Below are 21,879 nucleotides of genomic sequence, written 5' to 3'. Positions count from 1 at the left end.
GCTAGACCAATTAGAGAATACAGCTCATCTGTTTGGAACCGACATTGTTTATCGGATATTAATACAATTGAGAAAGTCCAGAGATATTTCACGAGAACAGTCCTCCACGGCTCTACTTGCAACAGAATACCTTATGCCACCAGACTTGAAATTTTAGGCTTAGACAACCTAGAACTATGCCATCTTCGGTCTGACCTAAGCATAGTACATAAAATTATCTATTGTAATGTCCTACCCATCAAATGACTACTTCAGCTTCAACCACAACAACACACAATAGATACAAACTCAAGGTTAACCGCACCAAACTTGACTGCAGGAAATACGACTTCAGGCAACAGAGTGGGCGATGTCTGGAATCCTCTACCTGACTCTGTGGTTTCTTCCCCAAACCCCAAAAACTGTAACTTCAGACTGGCTACTGTTGACCTCACCCCTTTCTTAAGAGGTCTGTAGGGGGCATGCATAAGCGCACCAAAACGTGCCTACCGTCCCTGTCCTATGGTTTCTTTTATTTATTTTTTATTTTTCTTATACGTATCCATGTATTCATAACTATGTTTTTCCTTGTACCTATAATCTTGTAAGCAAATAACAAAAAAAAAAATGCCACTATTCCCTATTTATTGACACAACTGCAAACGGCCGAAATAGTACCATCCCGGGGGGTATTTCCCTCGGCTGTGCTCTTCTCTCTTCTGCTTCTACGGCTGCTGGGGGGGCCGTCCAGGAACCGAGGGGTTTGCGTGCGGAGAAACGAGCGGCCGGGTCCGCCACGACGAAGGCGGAAGAGTTTCCACGACACCCCGCCCCCGCTTTAGGAACTAGAAGGCTTGGCGGGCTCGCCTTGGCTTCCAGAAGGCGCAGGCCTCCACCGCCGAGCCACAGCAGAAGCGCGCCCGCTCCATCCCTCCTCCCTCCCTCCCGGCCGAGCGCGCGGCGCGGACTACGGTCCCGCCCCCACCAGCCTCCGCCTTCCAGCTCTGCGCCTTCTGGGTGCCGCCGGTCGCCGTTAGCGGCGTCTGTTCCGGCGTGCTCTTGGATGACGTGGCGCGGACGGCGGAAGCGGCGGCTCCTTTCCTCGTTGGCGGCGGCGGCGGCGACGACGGCGACGACAACGGGATGGCGCCGGCCGGGTTCCTGTGGTGCGTGATGGCCTTGCTGGTTTTGCAAGGCCGGGCCGACGAGCATGACCACACGGTGAGGGGGCGGCGCGGCCGAGGCCACGGGGACAGACGGGCCTGCTCTTTCTCCCTCCCTCCTTCCCCCGTCCGGCGGCGGCGGCGGCGGCGGCGATGGGGGCGACTCTGCGCTGCGCTGCGCCGCAGAGGCCGGAGCCAGCACAGATCGAGCCAGTCGCTCCGCGCGGGACGGGACCGGCGTGCGTGAGAGGAGAAGCTGCTCCGCAAGATCACTGAGCGCCGGCCTCTCAGTGAGGAAGCGGCCTCTTTCCGCTGGAGGGTGGCGGGGAGGTGATTGCGAGCGGCCGGGCCGAATATAGTTCTCCGGGAAAGGGTATGTCTTCCTTCCAGAGAAAAGCTGGAATCAGACTATCAGGAACGGCATCATCCTTTGTTCCAACAACACGATGGTTTTCACCATTTCTTATCTGTTGATGGTGACACCATATTGTTAGAACCTAGAAAACAATCCTACCGATGAATTATAAAGAATCACCCTGCTTTCAAAAAGTAAATTGGAATTCATATTCCCCAAGGCAGGTAGAAACGTTATAAAGCATGCTAACGCTACAATTCAGAATAAATTCCAATAGTTAATTCTGAGAGACAGCAGCGTGGCTCAAGCTGTTTTATCTCCTGTCATACCAAAACAAGGATTTCTTTTATCTCTAGTTTAATCAAATCAGGTTAAATCTGATACTTCAACAGTGGGCTCTGGGTGTGTGTGTATAGTTCTGGACAGTGGCTGGTTATGCTTAAGAAAGATGCAGTTTGCTTGTGCATTTTGAGAATGCAGCAATTACATCTCATTCAGTTGATCAGGATAATTTGTAAAGAAGTAACACGACTGATTTGCTTTGTTTGTGCAGCATATACAACCTGTATAGTCAGATTGCTGTATTTGTATGTATGGGCTGTAGTTGTAATATACTGTAGCTGCTTGATAAGATCCAAAAATAGCAAAGGGCCAACCCCTTCCCCCCAAGTGGGAAATAAAGATGGAAGGTTGAAAAAAATAGCAAAGGATACATCTTATTTAAAATCTCAAGAAATTGCAGTATTTAACCTGGGACTTCTCTGTTTGCCTCTTATTTTTCTAATGCGCCTTCAGTACAAGCTGTTCTTAGACAAATTAAGATAGAAATCACTTAAAAGAAAAGGCAAGTATTGTACAATATGAAATCCAAGCACTTTAAGACCAAATAATATAGTTGTATAAACCAAACATAATTAGAAAAATAGCTTTTAAAAGTAGCATTTACAAACTTTGTTGAGAGCAGTAGAAGCTTGTCAAATGGATACTAGTGATGAATAATACTGATTCCAAACATAATGTGATCATGTGTAGTGTTACTTCAGAAAACTCTCTGTCCTTAAATTATTGGTGGATTCAAACATAACATTTAGCCATAAACCAGTGGTAAGGTTTTATTTTTAAAAGTGGGATGATCATGCTGGACAATGGATACTGGAAGTATAAGGTGCAGATGGATGAAATTGTAAAGAGTTCTTTTTAAAATTGAGCCACTTCTTTAGACATATTGAACACTATCTGAAACTTATCACTCTGTTTTCTGCTGGCAAACTATGAAAATCTGAATCAGTGATTTCAAGGATTTTCCAAAGATTTTTAATGAGGCAACCCAAGGATGCTCCAGAAGGCAGCAGAAAAAAGGGCATTCAAGGAATTGCATTAAATCTGTGTATTACCCTCTTCTTGCCAACAATGCTTTATATCATGGCTAGGTTTCCATTATGACTTAATCATACACATGCCCTTGTAATGCCGCTCAAAAGTCATCCAGTGCTAACACTAAGGCAGTGAGTACATAGTATAATTTCTTAATGGCTATTCCCTTGAAAGTTAGTGGTTGCAAGTAAAGGCAGAAAAGAAAGGAATATGAAAGCCAGGATATTGGGCAAATAATGTTAGAACATTTTTAGACATATTGGACTTACAATTGCACTTATAAACTGTCCTTGAAATTCAGGTAATTGAAGAAGGAAGGAGAGATGTGATAAAGACAGACCTAGGCAAATGTGACAAGCATGTATACACAATATAGCAGAAAATAAGTTCTTTGAAAAAGGCAATAGAAAGCCAGTTGAGGAATTAGCAGTATCAAGATATGAATTAAAAGTTGTAATAGAAGTGGAAAAACTGAATTAGAGGAATTAGAGGGCTGGCTGAAAAGAGAATATTGCCCCACCCCCCAAAAAAGTATTGTACAGGGAAAAACAACATGCCTTGCAGTATATTTGCATATATGAAGCAAGGAAAATGTAAGAAATTCAAAATTACTGTACCAGGATGTCTGATGATGTGGATGATAGGATAGAGGGCAGTCTTCGAATGCTTAGAGACTGAAAATGTCAGAGTGAAAGCATCCAACTGTTGAGATGGAGGAATGTCAAGCAAGTAACAGAGATACGTGTAAGTAGTATATAAAGACCAAGGGATTGAATGCAAGAGCATCGTGCAAGCAGGAAGAAAAGGATAAAGCGGTTACAACAAATTATCAAAACGTTGGAACGATGGGAGAATGATTGCAATATTGAGAAAAAAATTGAGAAAAGAAGTAGAAAATTACATGAAAACTTGTGCAGAGGTGTGCTGCTAGATTTGATTGTGAAATCTTCTGCATGAAAATGTGTACAGGTAGTCATCAACTTACCGCCATTTGTTCAGCATCTGTTCAAAGTTACAATGGCATTGAGAAAAGTAACTTTCAGCTGGTCATCACAACCATCACAGCATCTCCATGGTGGTGTGATCAAAATTCAGGTGCTTGGCCACCAGCATGTATTTATGATGGTTGCAGTGTCTCTGAGTTATAGTACCTCTAGTACTATGTGCTACGTATGTACAGGTATGTACTTGCACCAGACCTTTGTCCAGTCTTAAAATGGCTCTGATGATCAATAGAATAGAAAAGAATAGAATAGAATAGAATTCTTTATTGGCCAAGTGTGTTTGGACACACAAAGAATTTGTCTTGGCGCAAATGCTCTCAGTATACATAAAAGAAAAGATAACATTCGTCAAGAATCATAAGGTACAATTAATAGGGTAGAATAAGCAATCAAATCATACTAGGAAATAGTCAATAAAAATTGTAAGGAAGTTTGGGCCATTTTTTAAAAAAGTAGGCACAAGTAGTAGTATATAGTATTAAAAGTCCAGTTGTGTGTTTTCAATTTCTAGAAATCCAAAACACATTAAAAGATTGGTATTCTGGATTCAGTTTCCATGTTTTCTGCTCTGTAAAGCATATTGCCTTTTTTCAGGAACATATAATGAAATTGCTATCCTGTATACAACACTTAACAGTTCAGATCTAAACAAGACAGCAAATTAGTGTTATAAAATGGCCTGTTTGGGTAGCCCAATAGCAATAGATACTGATATTCTATGTCTTTGTTTTGGGGATTATACCTTGGCTACATGAATAGGTTTCCAGACCACTCTAAAATGGCCATTATTTACTTTTAATAATATTAAATCATTTGGCTAGAACCCAGGAGACTATGAATTCTATTTCCAAATTAGGCCCAAAGCCAGATCAGTAGACCTGGGCTAGTTATTTTCTCTCAGCTCTAGGAAGGTGGCAATGACAAACCACTTCTGAAAAAATCTTGCCAAAAAAACTGGGACTAGTCCAGGCAGTCACTACAAATCAAAAACTGACTTGAAGTCAGTGAATGCATGAAGGGCTTACAACATAGATTTTCAGTATTTTCCATCTCAGAATATCAGAAATTATTAGCAGTTTTCCAAGTGACTTTAGTGCCTACAAAAAGAAGCTTCAGAAGGTTGCATCCTGCTATTTACATTGAATATTATATGGGACTGCAAGCTATATGCTATTGTTAAAATAATAGCATTGAAAATAGTTCTACACTTCAATTGATCAAAAAGTGAAAAGAAGATACATTTTTTTCCAAGTTGCCAGCTTTGAATTTTGGGAATTGCTGTTCCAGGACAGGTTATTTCTGTGTCCATCATTAACTGGTAACAATTTGACTGGATACACACATCATGCTAACCCCCTTGTGTGATTTTCTTAATAGTGTTAAATGTGAATCGAGAAATTGTGCTTTATAAATGAAAAGGTAAATTAAGCTCAGTTCTTGATCACGTCCACAAAATTTTCTCTTCGGCAATAGAACAACTGGCATTATCTTATTCTGAGCTAATTATTTAGCTTTCCTATCTTAGTTTATAGCAGGGGTCACCAACCTTTTAGACCTCAGGGACCACCAGACTCACACTTTTAAATCAGGAGGACCACTAATATGAATTTAAAAAAAAGATAATATATTTAATACAACATTTTTATTTTTTTATATTAAATATAAATGTACTATTTAAAAAGTTAATTTTTAATATATAAATATATATTTTTAAATATAAAAATGCTTATTTAATTATAACAAAAAAATAACAAGAAAAGCAGAGCACCCCCCAAAAAAAAATCTGGCGGTCTGTCATTTCATATCTCCCTTAAGTCAGAGGAAACCTCTCCCTCCTTTGCCAGGTGTGGCTGCCTGGAGTTGGGAGAGGGAAGGAGGGCTGGGCTGGAAGCCTCCCTCTACTTGGAAGCCTCCCCCCACCGGGTCTTTAACACCTGGCTTGCTTCTCCACTACTGTTGCCTGCTCCTCCAGCACCTCCTTCAGCACCTCCTTCTTCGGGTAAGGCGATTACAAACTAACCGAGTGGCTACGTTGATACCCCAGCTGCTCTCTTTCCCGTGGTAAGACTTGGCATGTGGAGGAGCTGGCAGCTGCTACTTGGCGGTCCCACAGGTGAGGCGAAGTCATCCCAATCCCAGTTAAGACATACCAGTCACAAACCCAGAATCCAAATTGAGATGGGTCGCTTCCCCCTGCTGGGAAGAGCAGCGGGCTTGAGTGTGCACAGTTCAGCACAGCGGCCAACCTCCACTCTGGGCTGACGAGCCACATGCTGAAGACCAGATGGCTGTCAGGAAGGTGGGGCAACAGGAGTGATACTGGCAGCAGATGGATTCATATGCACGGAAGATTGTGGCATAGGCCTGGCCTGCGTGGGGGTGAGGGGAGAGGAACCTCTGAATTGGTGTTATCTCTTGCCTTTGCGCATCGAGGAGATTGAGCGGCTGCCAAGCGATGCCCTCAGGGGAAGATGTTGCAAGGGGGAGGCTCGACCCCAGGAGCTTCTCTTCCTCCTCACCAGAAGTGCTCATACGCAAAGCGCTCACAGACAAGCTGCCACACTCTTTCCTGCTGTGAGCACTTCTGGCGAGAAGAAAGAGGGGGTTGAGCCTCCCCCTTGCAACATCTTCACCTGAGGGCAGCTGCTTCCTGCAGCTCAGGAGATCCGTGCTCTTCCTGCTGCTGCTTGGCCTCCTTGATGCACTGAGGCAGGAGGCAGCAGCCACAACGGGTTTGGTAGGGAGACTGCAGGATTGCCCCACCTCCCCGCCTCAGCATGCTGCAGCCCACCAACATTTTCTCACAGCCCACCGGTTGGCGACCACTGGGCTATAGCATTGGGATTTCCTGGTGATTACTCTTATTAGTATTAAGTCCAGGCCTATTAATTTTTCTGAGAATAGCCAAGATCAGCTGGGTGCTGCCATCTAGCTGGATGCTTTGTGGATACATTGTGCAGAAAACCGGCTAATTTTAGTCTTGGCCAGCTAAATATGCAACAAGTAGAAATTGAATACAAGAAAAAATGATGTTTCATTCATGAAGTCACTCTCTAATTTTTTTAATGTATTACTTTGGACCGCTAAAGCTAGAATGGTAGTATGGGACATAGATAGAACTTAAACATTAAGGCGACTGTTAAACCTGAATAGAAATCTACAGATAGATCTCCTTACCAATTACCTCATGCAACAACCATTTAAAGTTATGACAGTCTTAAAAAAAATAACACTCTGCCCTGCAAGGTGCACATTTATGACCGTCACAACTTTCTTTCTCTCTAGTCATGTGTTTCCCATTATATTCAGTACACAGTACCTGTATCTGACCCTTTTTTTCTCTCTTCCCTCTTATAGACCAGAGAAATTGCTAAACAAGTGGGTAGTCTCTCCTGCATATGACCCATTTTTCCCTTCCACCCTCAAAGCAAAGAAGATTGGAGAGGAACATCATTCCAGAGGGTGGGAAAATGGGGAGAAAGGAAAACTATAAAATCCTAAGCACAGTTATGGTCATATGATTTTCAACTTAGTGACTGTGGCGCTTAGCAACTAAATTGGCGGCCCCAGTTCTGGTTGCTAAATGATGACTACCTGGTAGACACTTTTGCTTTCCCTGCCAAAATGCAGGTGGTGATCACATTCCTCTTTTTTAATGGTATAATTTCTGGGGATGGCATGCAAACCAGGAGTTGCCTGTCAATATTTTAAAGCGTTTTCCTCATATTTCTCTCTGAAAATTTGTTCCAATCAAAACAATGTGCCAATTGATAATTCTTTTTAAAAAAATATGGTTTCTTTTCAGTACCAAGATAAAGAAGAAGTTGTTTTATGGATGAATACTGTAGGACCATATCACAATCGCCAGGAAACTTACAAATACTTCTCTCTCCCTTTTTGTGGTGGATCTAAAAAAAGCATTGATCACTACCATGAAACTCTTGGGGAAGCACTTCAAGGAGTTGAACTAGAATTCAGCGGTTTGGATATTAAATTTAAAGGTAAAATAACCATAAGTCATGATTGTTTTTAAAATTATTTTATTTGTTTGACAGGAATTAATTTATTGTTTTTCCAAATAATTTAAATGTATTAGTTTTAAAAGATATTTGAAGAGTGAAAACAGAAAAAGACAAATACAAGAAAAGGAAAATATATTAAATATTTCAAAATATGAAATGTATAAAATATAGTAAAATGAATGAGAGAGCCACTTTGGTATAAAATTGATTAGAAACTGGGAATCTGTAAGTTCTAGTCCCAGTTTAGGCATGAAGCCAGCTGAGTGACCTTGGGCCAGTCCCTTTCTGTCAGCCCGAGGAAGGAGGCAGTGGCAAGTCACTTCTGAAAAACCTTGCAAAGAAAACTGCAGGGGGGGTTGGGGCAGCCTCCAACAATTGGACACACTTGAATGGAAGAAAAAAATGGTCTTACAAAATTGTGAACTTCCACTAGATATGGAAGATGATTTAAACTGATTAGCAATAGCGCGCGTGCGCGCGCGCACACACACACACACACACACACACATAATATATATATATATATATATATATATATATATATATATATATATATATAGCTTTACAGTGCTTTACAGCCCACTCTAAGCTGTTTACAGAGTCTGCATATTGCCACCAACAATCTGGGGCCTCATTTTACTGACCTTGCAAGATGGAAGGCTGGATCAACCTTGTGCTGGTCAAGATTGAACTGCTGGCAGTTGGCAGAGTTAGCTTGTGATAATGCATTCTAACCACTGTGCCACCACGGCTCTTTATTACATTACCTGCAGTTTTTAAATATGTATTATCCATTTTGACAAATCATTGCTGGATAATGTGCTACTGAAAAAAACAGCATTTTCCTCTCGATATAATGATCACAGTAAACCTAAAACATACTTTCCATTGATATTCCCATTGTTGAATATCAATTGTTCTGTTTAAATTCTACATCCATTAAATCATATAGTATTTAACTTGTTCAATTTCTGTTACTGTATCACAATTCAGTAATTAGTTGAAAAGTCTTACTTATTTGTATTACTTATTTGAATATTGCAACCACTGAGGTATTTCTGTTTATTCTGAAGAGAGGCTCTCAAAAGATTTCATCTTTGTTTTATTAAAGGTTAAATCTTGCAGCATCTCTCCACTAATAATTTTTAGCATATTCATGAAAGTAAATATTTCCCTCGTATGGTAGCATGTAGAATTCTATATTTAGTAGCCTTGTGATTTACTTAAATGAAGTTATTCATTCATCTTTGTCATTCATTCAAAATATACCGTCTTAAATTGTTGAGATCATTTCTTAAAAACATAAATTTTTATTGCCAATATTATTCTTAGCCAAGATAAGCTTAGCTTTTTCCATCTTAAAATATCTATCATTATTTTTCCAGATCTGCAAATAATTATTTTTGAATAAATTTTTACTGTTTCTAGTTATATAAATTCCCAGCTACTTGATCAGCTTAATGCTGATATTAAACCTTACTGTTTTTTTCAAATGATGTTTCCCCCGCTTTCAGTTAAGTGCCATGTAATCATCTATGTCTTATTCTTTATTAATTTGGTGTCCTGATACTGTTTGTATGTTCCATATTTTTTATCCTAAGGACTCTTTAGTTAAGTAACTAAGTAATCACCAACACCATATGAATTTTAATTTATGCTCTTGATTTGCCTGTTTAATTCCTGAAATTTACTCTTTTTTATATCTTTTTAGTGGCTCAGGTCAGTAAAAACAGAAAAGGGTTAGGGTTAGGAAGACCCTTTTATCTTGTCCTTTTCATAATAGCATATTTTGAGGTATATATGTATTTACAGTTCATTTGGTTTATAAATTCTTAGAGTCCATTAGAAAAAAATTGAATTGTAGTTCATCTTTTTCAAGATTGTGAATATGAAGAGTTCTTCCAAAATGCTGAAAGCTTTTTTTATATCAAGAAAAAATGTTGCTACATTCTTGTTTATCTAGTTGACATTGGTGATACTAACATATACACTGCTCAAAAAAATAAAGGGAACACTTAAACAACACAATGTAACTCCAAGTCAATCACACTTCTATAAAATCAAACTGTCCACTTAGGTAGCAACATTGATTGACAATCAATTTCACATGTTGTTGTGCAAATGGAATAGACAACAGGTGGAAAGCATAGGCAGTTAGCAAGACATCCCCAATAAAGGAGTGGTTCTACAGGTGGTGACCACAGAACACTTCTCAGTTCCTATGCTTTCTGGCTGATGGTTTGGTCACTTTTGAATGCTGGTGCTCTGTCTCATGCTACCACTAGAGTGGAGTCTACAACCCACACAAGTGGCTCCGGTAGTGCAGCTCATCCAGTATGGCACATCAATGTGAGCTGTGGCAAGAAGGTTTGCTGTGTCTGTCAGCATAGTGTCCAGAGCATGGAGGCACGGCACTACCAGGAGACAGTCCAGTACATCGGGAGACGTGGAGGAGGCCGTAGGAGGGCAACAACCCATCATCAGGACTGCTACCTCTGCTTTTGTGCAAGGAGGGACAGGAGGAGCACTGCCAGAGCCCTGCAAAATGACCTCCAGCGGGCCACAAATGTGCATATGGCTGCTCAAACAGTCAGAAACAGACTCCATGAGGGTGGTATGAGGGTCCGACGTCCACAGGCAGGGGTTGTGCTTACAGCCCAACACCATGCAGGATGTTTGGCATTTGCCAGAGAACACCAAGATTGGCAAATTCGCCACTGGTGCCCTGTGCTCTTCACAAATGAAAGCAGGTTCACACTGAGCACATGTGACAAGACATGACAGGGTCTGGAGATGCTGTGGAGAATGTTCTGCCTGCAACATCCTCCAGCATGACCGGTTTGGCAGTGGGTCAGTAATGGTGTGGGGTGGCATTTCTTTAGGGGGCCGCACAGCCCTCTATGTGCTCGCCAGAGGTAGCCTGACTGTCATTAGGTACTGAGATGAGATCCTCAGACCCCTTGTGAGACCATATGCTGGTGCGGTTGGCCCTGGGTTCCTCCTAATGCACGACAATGCTAGACCTCATGTGGCTGGAGTATGTCAGCGGTTCCTGCAAGATGAAGGCATTGATGCTATGGACTGTTCCCCAGACCTGAATCCAATTGAGCACATCTGGGACATCATGCCTCGCTCCATCCACCAACACCACATTGCACCACAGACTGTCCAGGAGTTGGGGGATGCTTTAGTCCAGGTGTGGGAGGAGATCCCTCAGGAGACCATCCGCCACCTCATCAGGAGCATGCCCAGGCGTAGGAAAGTCATACAGGCACGTGAAGGCCACACACACTACTGAGTCTCATTTTGACTTGTTTTAAGGACATCACATCAAAGTTGGATCAGCCTGTAGTGTTTTTTTCCACTTTAATTTTGAGTGTAACTCCAAATCCAGACCTCCATGGTTTGCTAAATTTGATTTCCATGGATAATTTTGTTGTCAGCACATTCAACTATGTAATGAACAAAGTATTTAATAAGAATATTTCATTCATTCAGATCTAGGATCTTATTTTTCTGTTCCCTTTACTTTTTTGAGCAGTGTATATTTGATATTATTTCTTCTGTTTCTTCAGGATGTCTAATGATTAGAATGAATTATGCCATTTGAAAGACTATTTAACCTTATCGTAAAATAGCTGTGAAAAGCTTATTGTCTCCATCTATTGAAGCCCATAAAATGCTGGGTGGGTTGGATCCCGTCTTATAAATCAGAGACCTAAGGGCTTTTGTGCCACTCACATCACATTACTGCATTCCATTCATGATCTAAGTTAATGTTTTGTCCTCCCCCAAAAAAGATTTTTTATAGTGCAGAAAAATCAATCTTACCCTGGGGATTTATTCTTCAGATTGCATCTTTTGTTCTGTGTCCTGTAATTAGCTTGTTAAGTATTTCTTTTAGTGGTTTATAAATAATTTCATAAACTGTATTTTATCCAAGTACTCTATAATGTTCTCCAAACTTGGTGTCTGTTTTCCATATAGTTATGAACAGGGTTTTAACAAACTGATTTATCATCTCATCAGAAATTGAAACATACCTGTTACTGTCTTAAATAAATGTAACTTAAATGGGGAGGATTATTTTAGATTTGGTCAGACTATGGGGATGTTGGGGTTTTTTCTTACCCTTTATAGAAATAAACATTCCTACAGTTGGAAGGGATTTCTGTCCAACTCCTAGCACAGAAACTATTAAAGAATTCTAATAATTCAGCATATAGGAGCAGATTCTTGACCACAAATATGGACTAGTTAAGGATCACTCAGTGTCAGTCCAATTATACTAAGAGCCTTTTCATTATCTTGGTTAAATTCAGCTATTTTCTTTTTATCTTCATCATTCGATGGATCCAAAGTTGTTACATCCAGTGGATTATTTACTACAGTCCATAATCCTTCTTTATTCAGAAGTAGGCTGCACTTCATAGACCAGGAAACCTAGTTTGTCCCATCCAACCGGGTTATCAGGAATAGACTGGTTGACTGTTCTTGTGCCATAGTAACAATAAACCACAATTAGCTGTTGGAATATGAAACTGTATATTCACACTGGTTCTCAATATCTCACTGGGCCCATAACCAATGTTAGGATATGTGCAGAGTAACCCTTGTATAAAAAGGATATGCACATGGAGAACGGTTTATGAGAACAATTATGAAGAAATATACAGCCACACAGAGTTGAACAAGTTGTATTAATGTTTACTTGAAGAAATAGCACAGTCCAATAAACAGTCCATGTCATACACATTTTTAACAGTCCAGAAATATCCAATTATAAAGTCTTCTTACTGGTTCCATGTCTTTTACAGCAGACAAATATCAAACCATAATACAACAAATAATCTTCGATATCAACAGAATATCAAAATAAACAGGGTTAGTCAGTATCGGTCTGTGGTCAGTCAGTATCAGTATCAAGAGAGATCAGTGAAAAAGAGAAGGAGAATTCAACCATGATCTATAGCTCCCTCTTATGGCAACTTGTAGCATAATTAACCCACCAGAACACAGCATAATACATTACAGTATTTTTCCTTAAAGCTACAAACATATATATTTGTAGTTTATATATTGTCAACCCAACTACGTTATTTAAATATACATAACAATGTCAACCCATTATTCCTTTAGACTTAAATAATATTAAGATTCACCAATCAGTCAATCTTTATTTAAACAGATTAAACAGTTGGAAGGGACCTTGTAGGTCTTCTAGTCCAACACCCCCCCCCCCCAAGTAGGAGACCCTACACCATTTCTGACAAATGGCAGTCCAGTCTCTTCTTGACAGCATCCAGTGACAAAGCTCCCACAACTTCTAAAGGCAAGCTGTTCCATTGGTTGATTGTTCTCACTGTCAGAAAATTTCTTTGTATTTCTAGGTTGAATCTCTCCTTGATCAGTTTCCATCCATTATTCCTTGATCCAAGATCCCTCTCACAGTTACTGTTATTAAGCCTGGTTTTACCCAGTCTATATGTATACTTTTGATTTTTCTTGCCTAAGTGTAACACTTTACAGTTGCCTAAGTGTAAGACTCTATTGAATTTCTTTTTGTTAGGTAGGGTCCAGTGTTCAAGTCTGTCAAGATCCATCTGGATCTTGAGTCTGTCATTTAGGACAGGGGTATCAAACTCAAGACCCGTGGGGCTGGCCTGGAAATAACAAAGGACCTGCCTGCGGTGCCTCTGCCAGTCAAAACATTTTCGGCCTGGACAGGTTTGTGCAACTCCTATACCAGAGGTGTCAAGGATGATTTCATTGAGGGCCGCATCAGGGTTGTGCTTGACCTCAGAGGTCCAGGAGGAATGGGGGGCATGGCAGGGGGTAGCGCGTGGTCATGGTGGCCATGGCCGAAGTGGGACGTGGTCATGGTGGCCATGGTCATGGTAGGCATTTGACACAGGCTCAAAATGCATTTTTCCCCTTTTGCATTCAAACAGCTATTCCAGACAAAGGGAGATTTACTTTCTGGCACAAATTATCTCAATTCCATAATGTAGAGATTAAAGACATGTAGCGTTCCTGGCTACTATGGGGCTTCACTCTTTCGTATAAGGAGCAAAGCATAAATGAACTGACAATTTCTTCAGAAATGTTTAAAAACTGTCCAACAACTATCAATTTTTGTTACTACCTCTGACACAGCCCTAGAGGAAGACTTAATATTATTAATAATTTACAAAATTCATATAGCACCCAATCCCCAGTGACCCTGGATGGCTCACAACAATAAAATAATGTACAATTGAATCAATCACAGGTAAAATATTAAAATAAAAGATGACAAACTCAGTGATACAAGGGGGCTCACTCTCATCAAAGCACAGATGTTTTTGGCTGTTCTGAATTACAGCCATCCAGATCTTGGAGGGTACCTAGTTCTAGTTGGCAGATGCTGCTAAAGAGAAGGTGAAGAAGGTGCTGCCTCTTGCAGCACTCTGCCAGCCAAAACGGGGCATGGGAGGGACCTCACACAGCCCACCTGCACCCCGTTTTTCAGTCTGCACGGCCTCCAGCACTCTGCCAGCCAAAACAGGGCCTGTGTGGGGCCTCGTATTGGCTGGCAGAAATACCACGGGCCAGTCCTTTGTTATTTCCAGGCTGGTCCCACAGACCAGATCCAAACACACTGCCGGCTGAATCCAGCCCAGAGGCTGGTTTGACACACCTGTCCTATACAAGAGAATCAAGCCCCAGAGCAACTGGGGACTCTAAATGTCTTTAATCTCTACATTATGGAATTGAAACTATTTGTATCAGAAAGTAAATCTCCTTTTGTCTGGAATTGCTGTTTTGAATGCAAAGGGGAAAAAATGCATCTTGAACCCGTGTCAAACACTCACCATGGCCATGCCCCCTGGCTCTCCAAGATCAAACACAACCCGGACGCAGCCCTCAATGAAATCAAGTTTCATACCCCTGATCTAAAGTGTTAGCTATTCCTGCCAGCTTAGTGTCATCAGCAAATTTGGTAAGTTCCCCTTCTATTCCCTCATCTAAGTCGTTTATGAAGATATTGAAGAGTCCTGGGTGTCAGCTTTGGAAACCATATTAGCACCAGATGCTTCCAAACTGCCACATTCTTGAGCCTGGGAAAATGGGAGGGGGGAATTTCTTGGTGTTTATGTGGTTAGACATAAAGCTTGCCAACCTAACCTTGCCAACCTCATGTCCCTCTAAGGTTAATAGTCTTTTATGCCTCAAATTAATCAATTCTTTCACGCATGTCAGTATCGAGCCCTGGTAATACAGTTCCCAATCTGGCAACCCAAAGCCTCCTCTTTTGGGGGAATCTTGTAACATTTACAGGCTCATTCTTGCTTTTTTTCCCTAGCCAAATGTATCTTGATATTATTTTATTTAATTCTTCAAAATATTTTCCCTCAGCTTTATTGGAATTGTTTGAAATAAATATAATATTCTTGGTAAAATATTCATTTTTATAGTTGTTATTCTTCCTGTCAATGACAATTTGCCCAAAGCCCCTTCTTTTTTTTTGCAGTCTTGCAACATTTTCAACCTATTCTTCTTTCTCTAGACAAATATATCTTAGTATTATCTTATTTAATTCCTCAAAATACCCCCCCTTTTATTGGAATTGTTTGAAATAAATATAATAGTTTTGGTAGAATATTCATTTTTATAGTAGCTATTCTTCCTGTTAATGACAATTGCAAATCTTTCCATCTCTCCAAGTCTGGTTTAATTTGTTGCATCAGTTTCATATAATTATCCTCTTTAATCATTGCACATTTGGCTGTTAGTTGTATCCCTAAGTACTTTACTTTCTTGACTATCTGTACATCAATTTTTTCATTAGCACTTTTTTCTGTCTATCTGTAAGATTTTTAACTAGTATTTTTGTCTTTTCTTTGTTTATTTTCAGTCCTGAGACTTCACCATATTCTTCTATTTTTTAAATTAACTTCGGTTCAGTTTCTAGTGGGTCTTCTAATATAAAAACCAGATTGTCTACAAACGCCTGTAACTTTTATTTCTCTTTAAATTTCCATACCTTTTATTTCTTCATCTTGTCTAATATTTCTAGTTAGCACTTCCAAAGCCAGTATAAATAGTAAGGGGGACAGTGGACACCCGTTTTGTGCCTTTTTTATATTAAAATTTTCTGTCATGTCCCCATTTACCATCACCTTAGCTGATTGTTTATATCGATTTGATCATATTAACAAATCTCTCCCCAAAACCCATGAATTTTAATTGTAATAGCATAAATTGCCAATTAACGTTATCAAATGCTTTCTGTGCATCTAAAAAGATCAACGTTTTGTTTTCCAGGATGTATTTCATAATACTGCAATATGTTTAAAATCATTCTTATATTGTTTTTAATCTGTCTCTTTGGCAAAAATCCATTCTGATCTACATGTATAAATTCATTCAAAATCCTTTTTAATCTCTCTGCTATTATTGAGGCATTTATTTTATAATCCACATTCAATAAGTACAGTATATTGGCCTATAGTTTTTTATCTGCATTAAGTCTGAATCGTTGTTTCGTATGAGAGTAATATTTGCTTCCATCCATGAATTTGGTACTTTTGCTTCTTGCAGAACTTCATTGTAAATTTCCAACATAACTGGGCCTAATGTATCTTGTAAATGTTTATAAAATTCTGCGGGAAACCCATCTGGCCCTGGCGTTTTATTATTATTTTGTCTCTTAATCGCTTCTGTCAATTCCATCAGAGTTATTCATTCATTCCACATAGCCTTAACTGTTTTGGGTACTTTAAGAAGTTTAGATTGTTCCAAGTATTGTTTTATTCTATTTTCTGGAATTTTCTTCTGATCATACAGCTTTCCGTAATACTCTTGAATTATTTATTTATTTTTATCCTCATTTGGTAATAAAGAGTCCCTTTCTCATCTGTTAGTCGATATATCAGTTTTTGTTCCTTCTCTTTTTTCAGTTTATATGCCAACCATCTTCCTGGTTTATTTGCATTTTCAAAAAAATTCTGTTTCACACTTTTGATTTTTTGTGCCAGTTCTTCCTTTTCCAATAGATTTAGTTTATGCTTTATTAAGTCCATTTGATTTTTCAAATTCTCTTTTTGTGTTCTTTCTGTAATTCTAATTTTAATCTTTCATGTTCTTCTAACATTTTTTAATTTTGTTTCTTCTTATTCCCCCCCCCCCATGTAGGTTATGACTAATTCCTGAGTATACGCTTTAGCAGTATGCCATACAGTTTTCAGGGAGGTCTCTTCTTTCATATTCTCTTTGAAGAAAAAATCCAATTCTTTTCCCATAGTTTGTATAAAATCTTCATTTTGTAATATTGCTTGGTTTAATGTCCATCTCAATTTCGTTTTTGTCCTTTCCATACAACTTTTATTGCATTATGATCTGCCCAGATATTTGATTCTATTTTTATCTTTTGCACACATGCTTTCAATTCTGATTACATCTATACCATGTCTATTCTTGATCACGATTTATGTCTATTTGAATAGAATGAGTAGTGATTTTGCTTGGGATGTGAATACCTATTTCTTCCATCAGTTTAAAGAAAGTTTTAAGGAGTGTTTTCCTAGCTTTTTTATCTGTTTCAGTACTCTTATAATCAAGTTCTGCATCTACAATTGCATTGAAATTCCTACCACACAGATATTTTCATATTCCAATTCTATAACTTTCTTAAGGAGTTTTCCATAAAACTCTTCTTGTTTATTGTTTGGTGCATATATCGCTATCAGCAGCATCTGCATATGATTCATTGTTATCTCCACCACCAGTATTCTCCCATCTTCATCTGCAGAAATTTGTCTAGCATTTATTGTTTCTTTAATATATAGAGCACCCCCCCCCCCGCTTTCTTTCGCTGTGCTAATGAAAAATATAATTTCCCAATTTTGGGATATTCCAACAGTTTACTGTATTATTTTTTAATGTGGACCTCTTGAAGACAAATCTAGTTTAATTTTTCTAATTTATTAAAAATCCTTTTCCTTTTCATAGGTGAGTATTAATTGATAATAATTTTGTTTCTTCTTCCATCATTTACTTATAGATAGGTTTTGTTGTTCTAGTTGTTCTTACTTTTCTGTTCTCCTGCTCCTTCTCGGTCTCTTCTTTCCTTGCTCTATTTCAGTTTCCTCTTTTTGTGTGCTTCCCTCTCCTAACGGTTCCTCTTGCTTTTTATCATCTCTTTCCTCTCTTCTCCCTTTTTCCTCACGTGACACTGGTAGTAGAATTGCTCTGCTTTGTCTATTGTGTCCAGTCTATGTCTTTTTTCCATCCAGGTCACCAATAGCCCAGGGGTGGCAGAGGCACCACGGGCCATTCCTTTACTGTTTTCAGGGCGGCCCTACGCATCAGATCTAAGTACCCCGCGGGCCGGATCCAGCGCATGGGCCTGGAGTTTGACAGCCCTGATGTACTGGATCCCCTGCATGGATTGACCCAGTGACTGTATAGGACTGATGGGGAGGAAGCTAATCACCAGATTGCAAGAACACAAGCGAGCAGTCAGACGAGGAGAACTGGACTCATTGGTAGCCTCACATTGCAATAAATAAGGACAATACATTCAATTTTGCAGCTATTAAGATTGTTGGATGTACAGATACAAAAACAGTCAGGGAAGTGATTGAATCTAGAGAAACAAAGTCCCTCATTTGTCAAGTGGAGTGTTGATTTACCATCAGCTTATGAAGTATTTAGGAGCTGAGGACTTGGCAGTACAATGAAACAACAGCCAATGACTTAATAGCTGGCCATCAAAACCCAACCAGCAACTAAAAAGCCACAATCAGGCATCATATAAATACACAGAACAGCCCAAAGCACACTTTGCTAGAGAAAAGTTCCCTGAGGATACGCTCCATCATGCATTTGAAAACTCAGAAGACTAAGCCTCTTGTTCCAGTGATCAAATCAGACTGGATCCTGCAATTAATTGGTCCCCTGTATTCCTCTCTGGATGAAGGCGTGGACTTGGCTTACCTACAGAGCTCCATAGATGATGAGACCAAAACAAATCAATGTCAGATTTCAAAGCTCAGGGAGCCAGAACAACCAGTTTTGGCAAAGCTGCAGTTCAAGGCCTCCAAAGAAACACTGGGTTTGCCAGTGATTCCTTTCTGAATCACTCTCCTTTGCCTTATGAATTGCTTTTATGCATTTACATATGCTTTTTGAATATTAATAAACTTTAGAAGAACATGTTTTATTACACTGGGTATTTTCCTCCAATCTTTATAGCGAAAGAATTTTTAATGACAATAACAAAGATGTTACATTGGACTTTAATATTTTAATAGTTAAAATTTTGGGCCACACAAATGATAAAATAGAAAAGTAACTTGGAGGTGTAGATTTTAACTCTAAGTGACTTGGACAATTTTCCTACTTTGTATTTACAAAAGAGATATTTTATAGTTATGATGGAATTCCTGAAAAGAGATAAAGAAATGTTTTGGGATATTATCTAAAAAATAAACATCAGTATCTTTAAAAGTGATACTTCCATTGAAGACATGGCTGGCGGCTGACATGCCCAGAGAATCTCCTCTCTCTGGATTGTTGTTTTTCCAACTCAAAAACAAAAGGAGCAGGCTTTTTTTTGTCTGTTTAACTTTGCGAGGTTAAGGAAAGTTCCAGAATCATCCCCCAAGATCCTCCGATAATAGCAACTGCCTGCAAGCAGTTTTAGAAGCTGACTCTTCGAAGATTTCCTGATCCTGCCTTTCTTGCCACCAAGATGGCAGCGCGTTCACATGTAGGGGCCCTGAGCTTATTATTAGTTGTATAACTTATTATTAGGTTATTAGTGTGTGGTGTTTGGAAGGATGTGTGTATAGATGTGTGCACAGTGTAGAGCAAGGAGCAAAATTTGCCTATACGCATGTAGAGCTGCTAAACATCAGGCTCGCAAGTCAACCTGGGATTACCAGTGATTTTCAGCAGACCCACAACATACTGAACTGCATAGTGAGGCTTCCAGAATCTCCATGGATTTTTATCAGGTTGGGGAAGTGCTGACGAAAGCGAAAGCAGAAATAAAAGCACGCTGGAGAGCTGGTCTGTTGGCTCAGCTTTGAAAGCAGCCCCATAGACTAGTGCTGCCAAATGTCTTTTTGAGCAATGCCGGATCCATCGTCCAGAAAATTGATGAATTAGAGCTGCGGATGGCAGCAAGCAGGCTTCTCCGCGAAAGCTGTGTGATGATTGTAACAGAGACCTGGCTACACCCAGCTGTACCTGATGCGGCAGTGGAGTTGACAAGCCAAGTCATTTATCGCTCTGATAGAAATGGTGACTCTGGTAAGAGCAAGGGAGGAGGACTCTGTATTTATATACACAGTGACTGGTGGGTTAACAGCAGAGTTGTTTATACATATTACTCCCCAGATGTGCAACTGATGACTGTCACATGTAGGCCATTTTATTTGCCTGGAGAAAACTCTGTGATAATTAATATAGCTGTTTATATTCCACCTGATGCCAATGTCAGCGCAGCACTTTCTAAGCTATATGACGTCATCTCCAGGCAGCAGCAAGCTCACACAGAGGGCGCTCTTGTTGTCGCTGGGGACTTCAATCAAGCCTGTTTAAATACAGTTCTCCTTAAGGTTGTGCAGTAAGTGCAATTTTCCACCAGAGGGAAGAACACTTTAGACTGTGTGTACTCTAACCTGAAACAGGCATATAAAGTAATCCCCCTCCCCCACCTGGGTACATCTGACCATCTTTCATTTCTGTCATGCCTGAAGCATATTCCTCTCAAGAAAAGAACTCAGCCAGTTATGGAAATGGTTAAAATCTGGCCAGAGGGTGCTCTCAGTCAGCTGCAGGACTGTTTTGTAACCATTGAGTGGAGTGAACATCAAGACCTGCATGAATACACTGATGCTGTACTCTCTTACATCAAGGTGTGCACTGACAATGTAACAACGGACAAGTGCATAAGAATCTATGGGAATTGTAAACCCTGGATGACTGCCGAGATACGGACACTTCTGAGAGCCCAGGATTCTGCCTTTAAGGCAGGAAACAGGGATATATGTAGAGAGGTCAGGGCAAACCTTAGAAGAGGCATTAAGACGGCAAAACAACAATACAAATATAAGGTAGAGAACCACCTAGCAGATAACCTGAAGCAAGTGTGGCAGGGACTGCATCACCTAACTAATTATGAGGGCAACACGAGAAACATGGTCAATGCTGATGCCTCATTGGTAGAGGAGTTGAACATCATCTTTGCCTACTACGACGTGAAAAGACCAGGCGATTAGGGAATGGACTTACTATATCTAAGAGGAAAATAACTTGAACTGGACTGGGAAAATAGATTGACAACAGAGGTTTATCATTTTAGGGAATAAGACACAATTGTTGGGAAAGTTTTCTATCAAAATTTTGAGAAGTTTTATTATTAAGAATCAAGCTAGGGTATTTCTTTCTGGATGGATCAGAGATAATGATTGTAGTGGTTTATGGTAGATAAAAAGCTGTTGTAGACTTTCTACCAGTTAAATATAATAGATTGTTAACAGAGGACTTTGAAGTTTTAACTTTGCTGTTGATTCGCCTGTTTAATTTGTCTTTTTATATGTAGCAGATTTATATGGCAGGTCAAATGGGTTGCATATAGAGGTACAAGTTTATACATTTTGCACCTGCTTCACAAGGGGTGTGTGTGTGGAAATTAACATTGTTAATTAACAATTAACTGTTCTAATGTATCAGTTCAACAACTGATTTTTTTGTCTTTCATTTTTTTAATGCACATTTTTTTCTTTTTAAATGTTTTATCTATCTTCATTTTGTTTTTGTAATTTTTCCCCTCTTTTGGGAGGTTGTATTTTGTATTTTACCTTAATTTTCTGAATAAAATAATAATTTATTCCAAAAAAGAATTGGTCAGTTTTTAAAAATAAGGGATAAAATATAGTTTACAACTCACTGTGACTGGATTTATACATTCTGACAAACTGAAGTATAAA

At 39.6% G+C, this 21,879-nt stretch overlaps 1 protein-coding gene across 1 annotated transcript in view; it reads left to right on the top strand.

Annotated features, from left to right (window-relative positions):
• The first annotated feature begins 1,040 nt into the window (after positions 1–1,040).
• Positions 1,041–21,879, top strand: part of TM9SF3 (transmembrane 9 superfamily member 3) — a 62,718-nt gene continuing 41,879 nt past the window's right edge. The window contains exons 1-2 of the mRNA XM_026711033.2: positions 1,041–1,200; positions 7,681–7,876. Of these exons, the coding sequence (XP_026566818.1) occupies positions 1,123–1,200; positions 7,681–7,876 (274 nt within the window). The 5' untranslated portion in view covers positions 1,041–1,122. The remainder of the gene's footprint in view (positions 1,201–7,680; positions 7,877–21,879) is intronic.

Source organism: Pseudonaja textilis, chromosome 4, assembly GCF_049901715.1.
Source record: "Pseudonaja textilis isolate UNSWEBS1 chromosome 4, rPseTex1.2, whole genome shotgun sequence".
Taxonomy (NCBI): domain Eukaryota; kingdom Metazoa; phylum Chordata; class Lepidosauria; order Squamata; family Elapidae; genus Pseudonaja; species Pseudonaja textilis.
The sequence above is the reverse complement of the archived record's forward strand: the minus strand, read 5'-3'. Positions and strand labels throughout refer to the sequence as shown.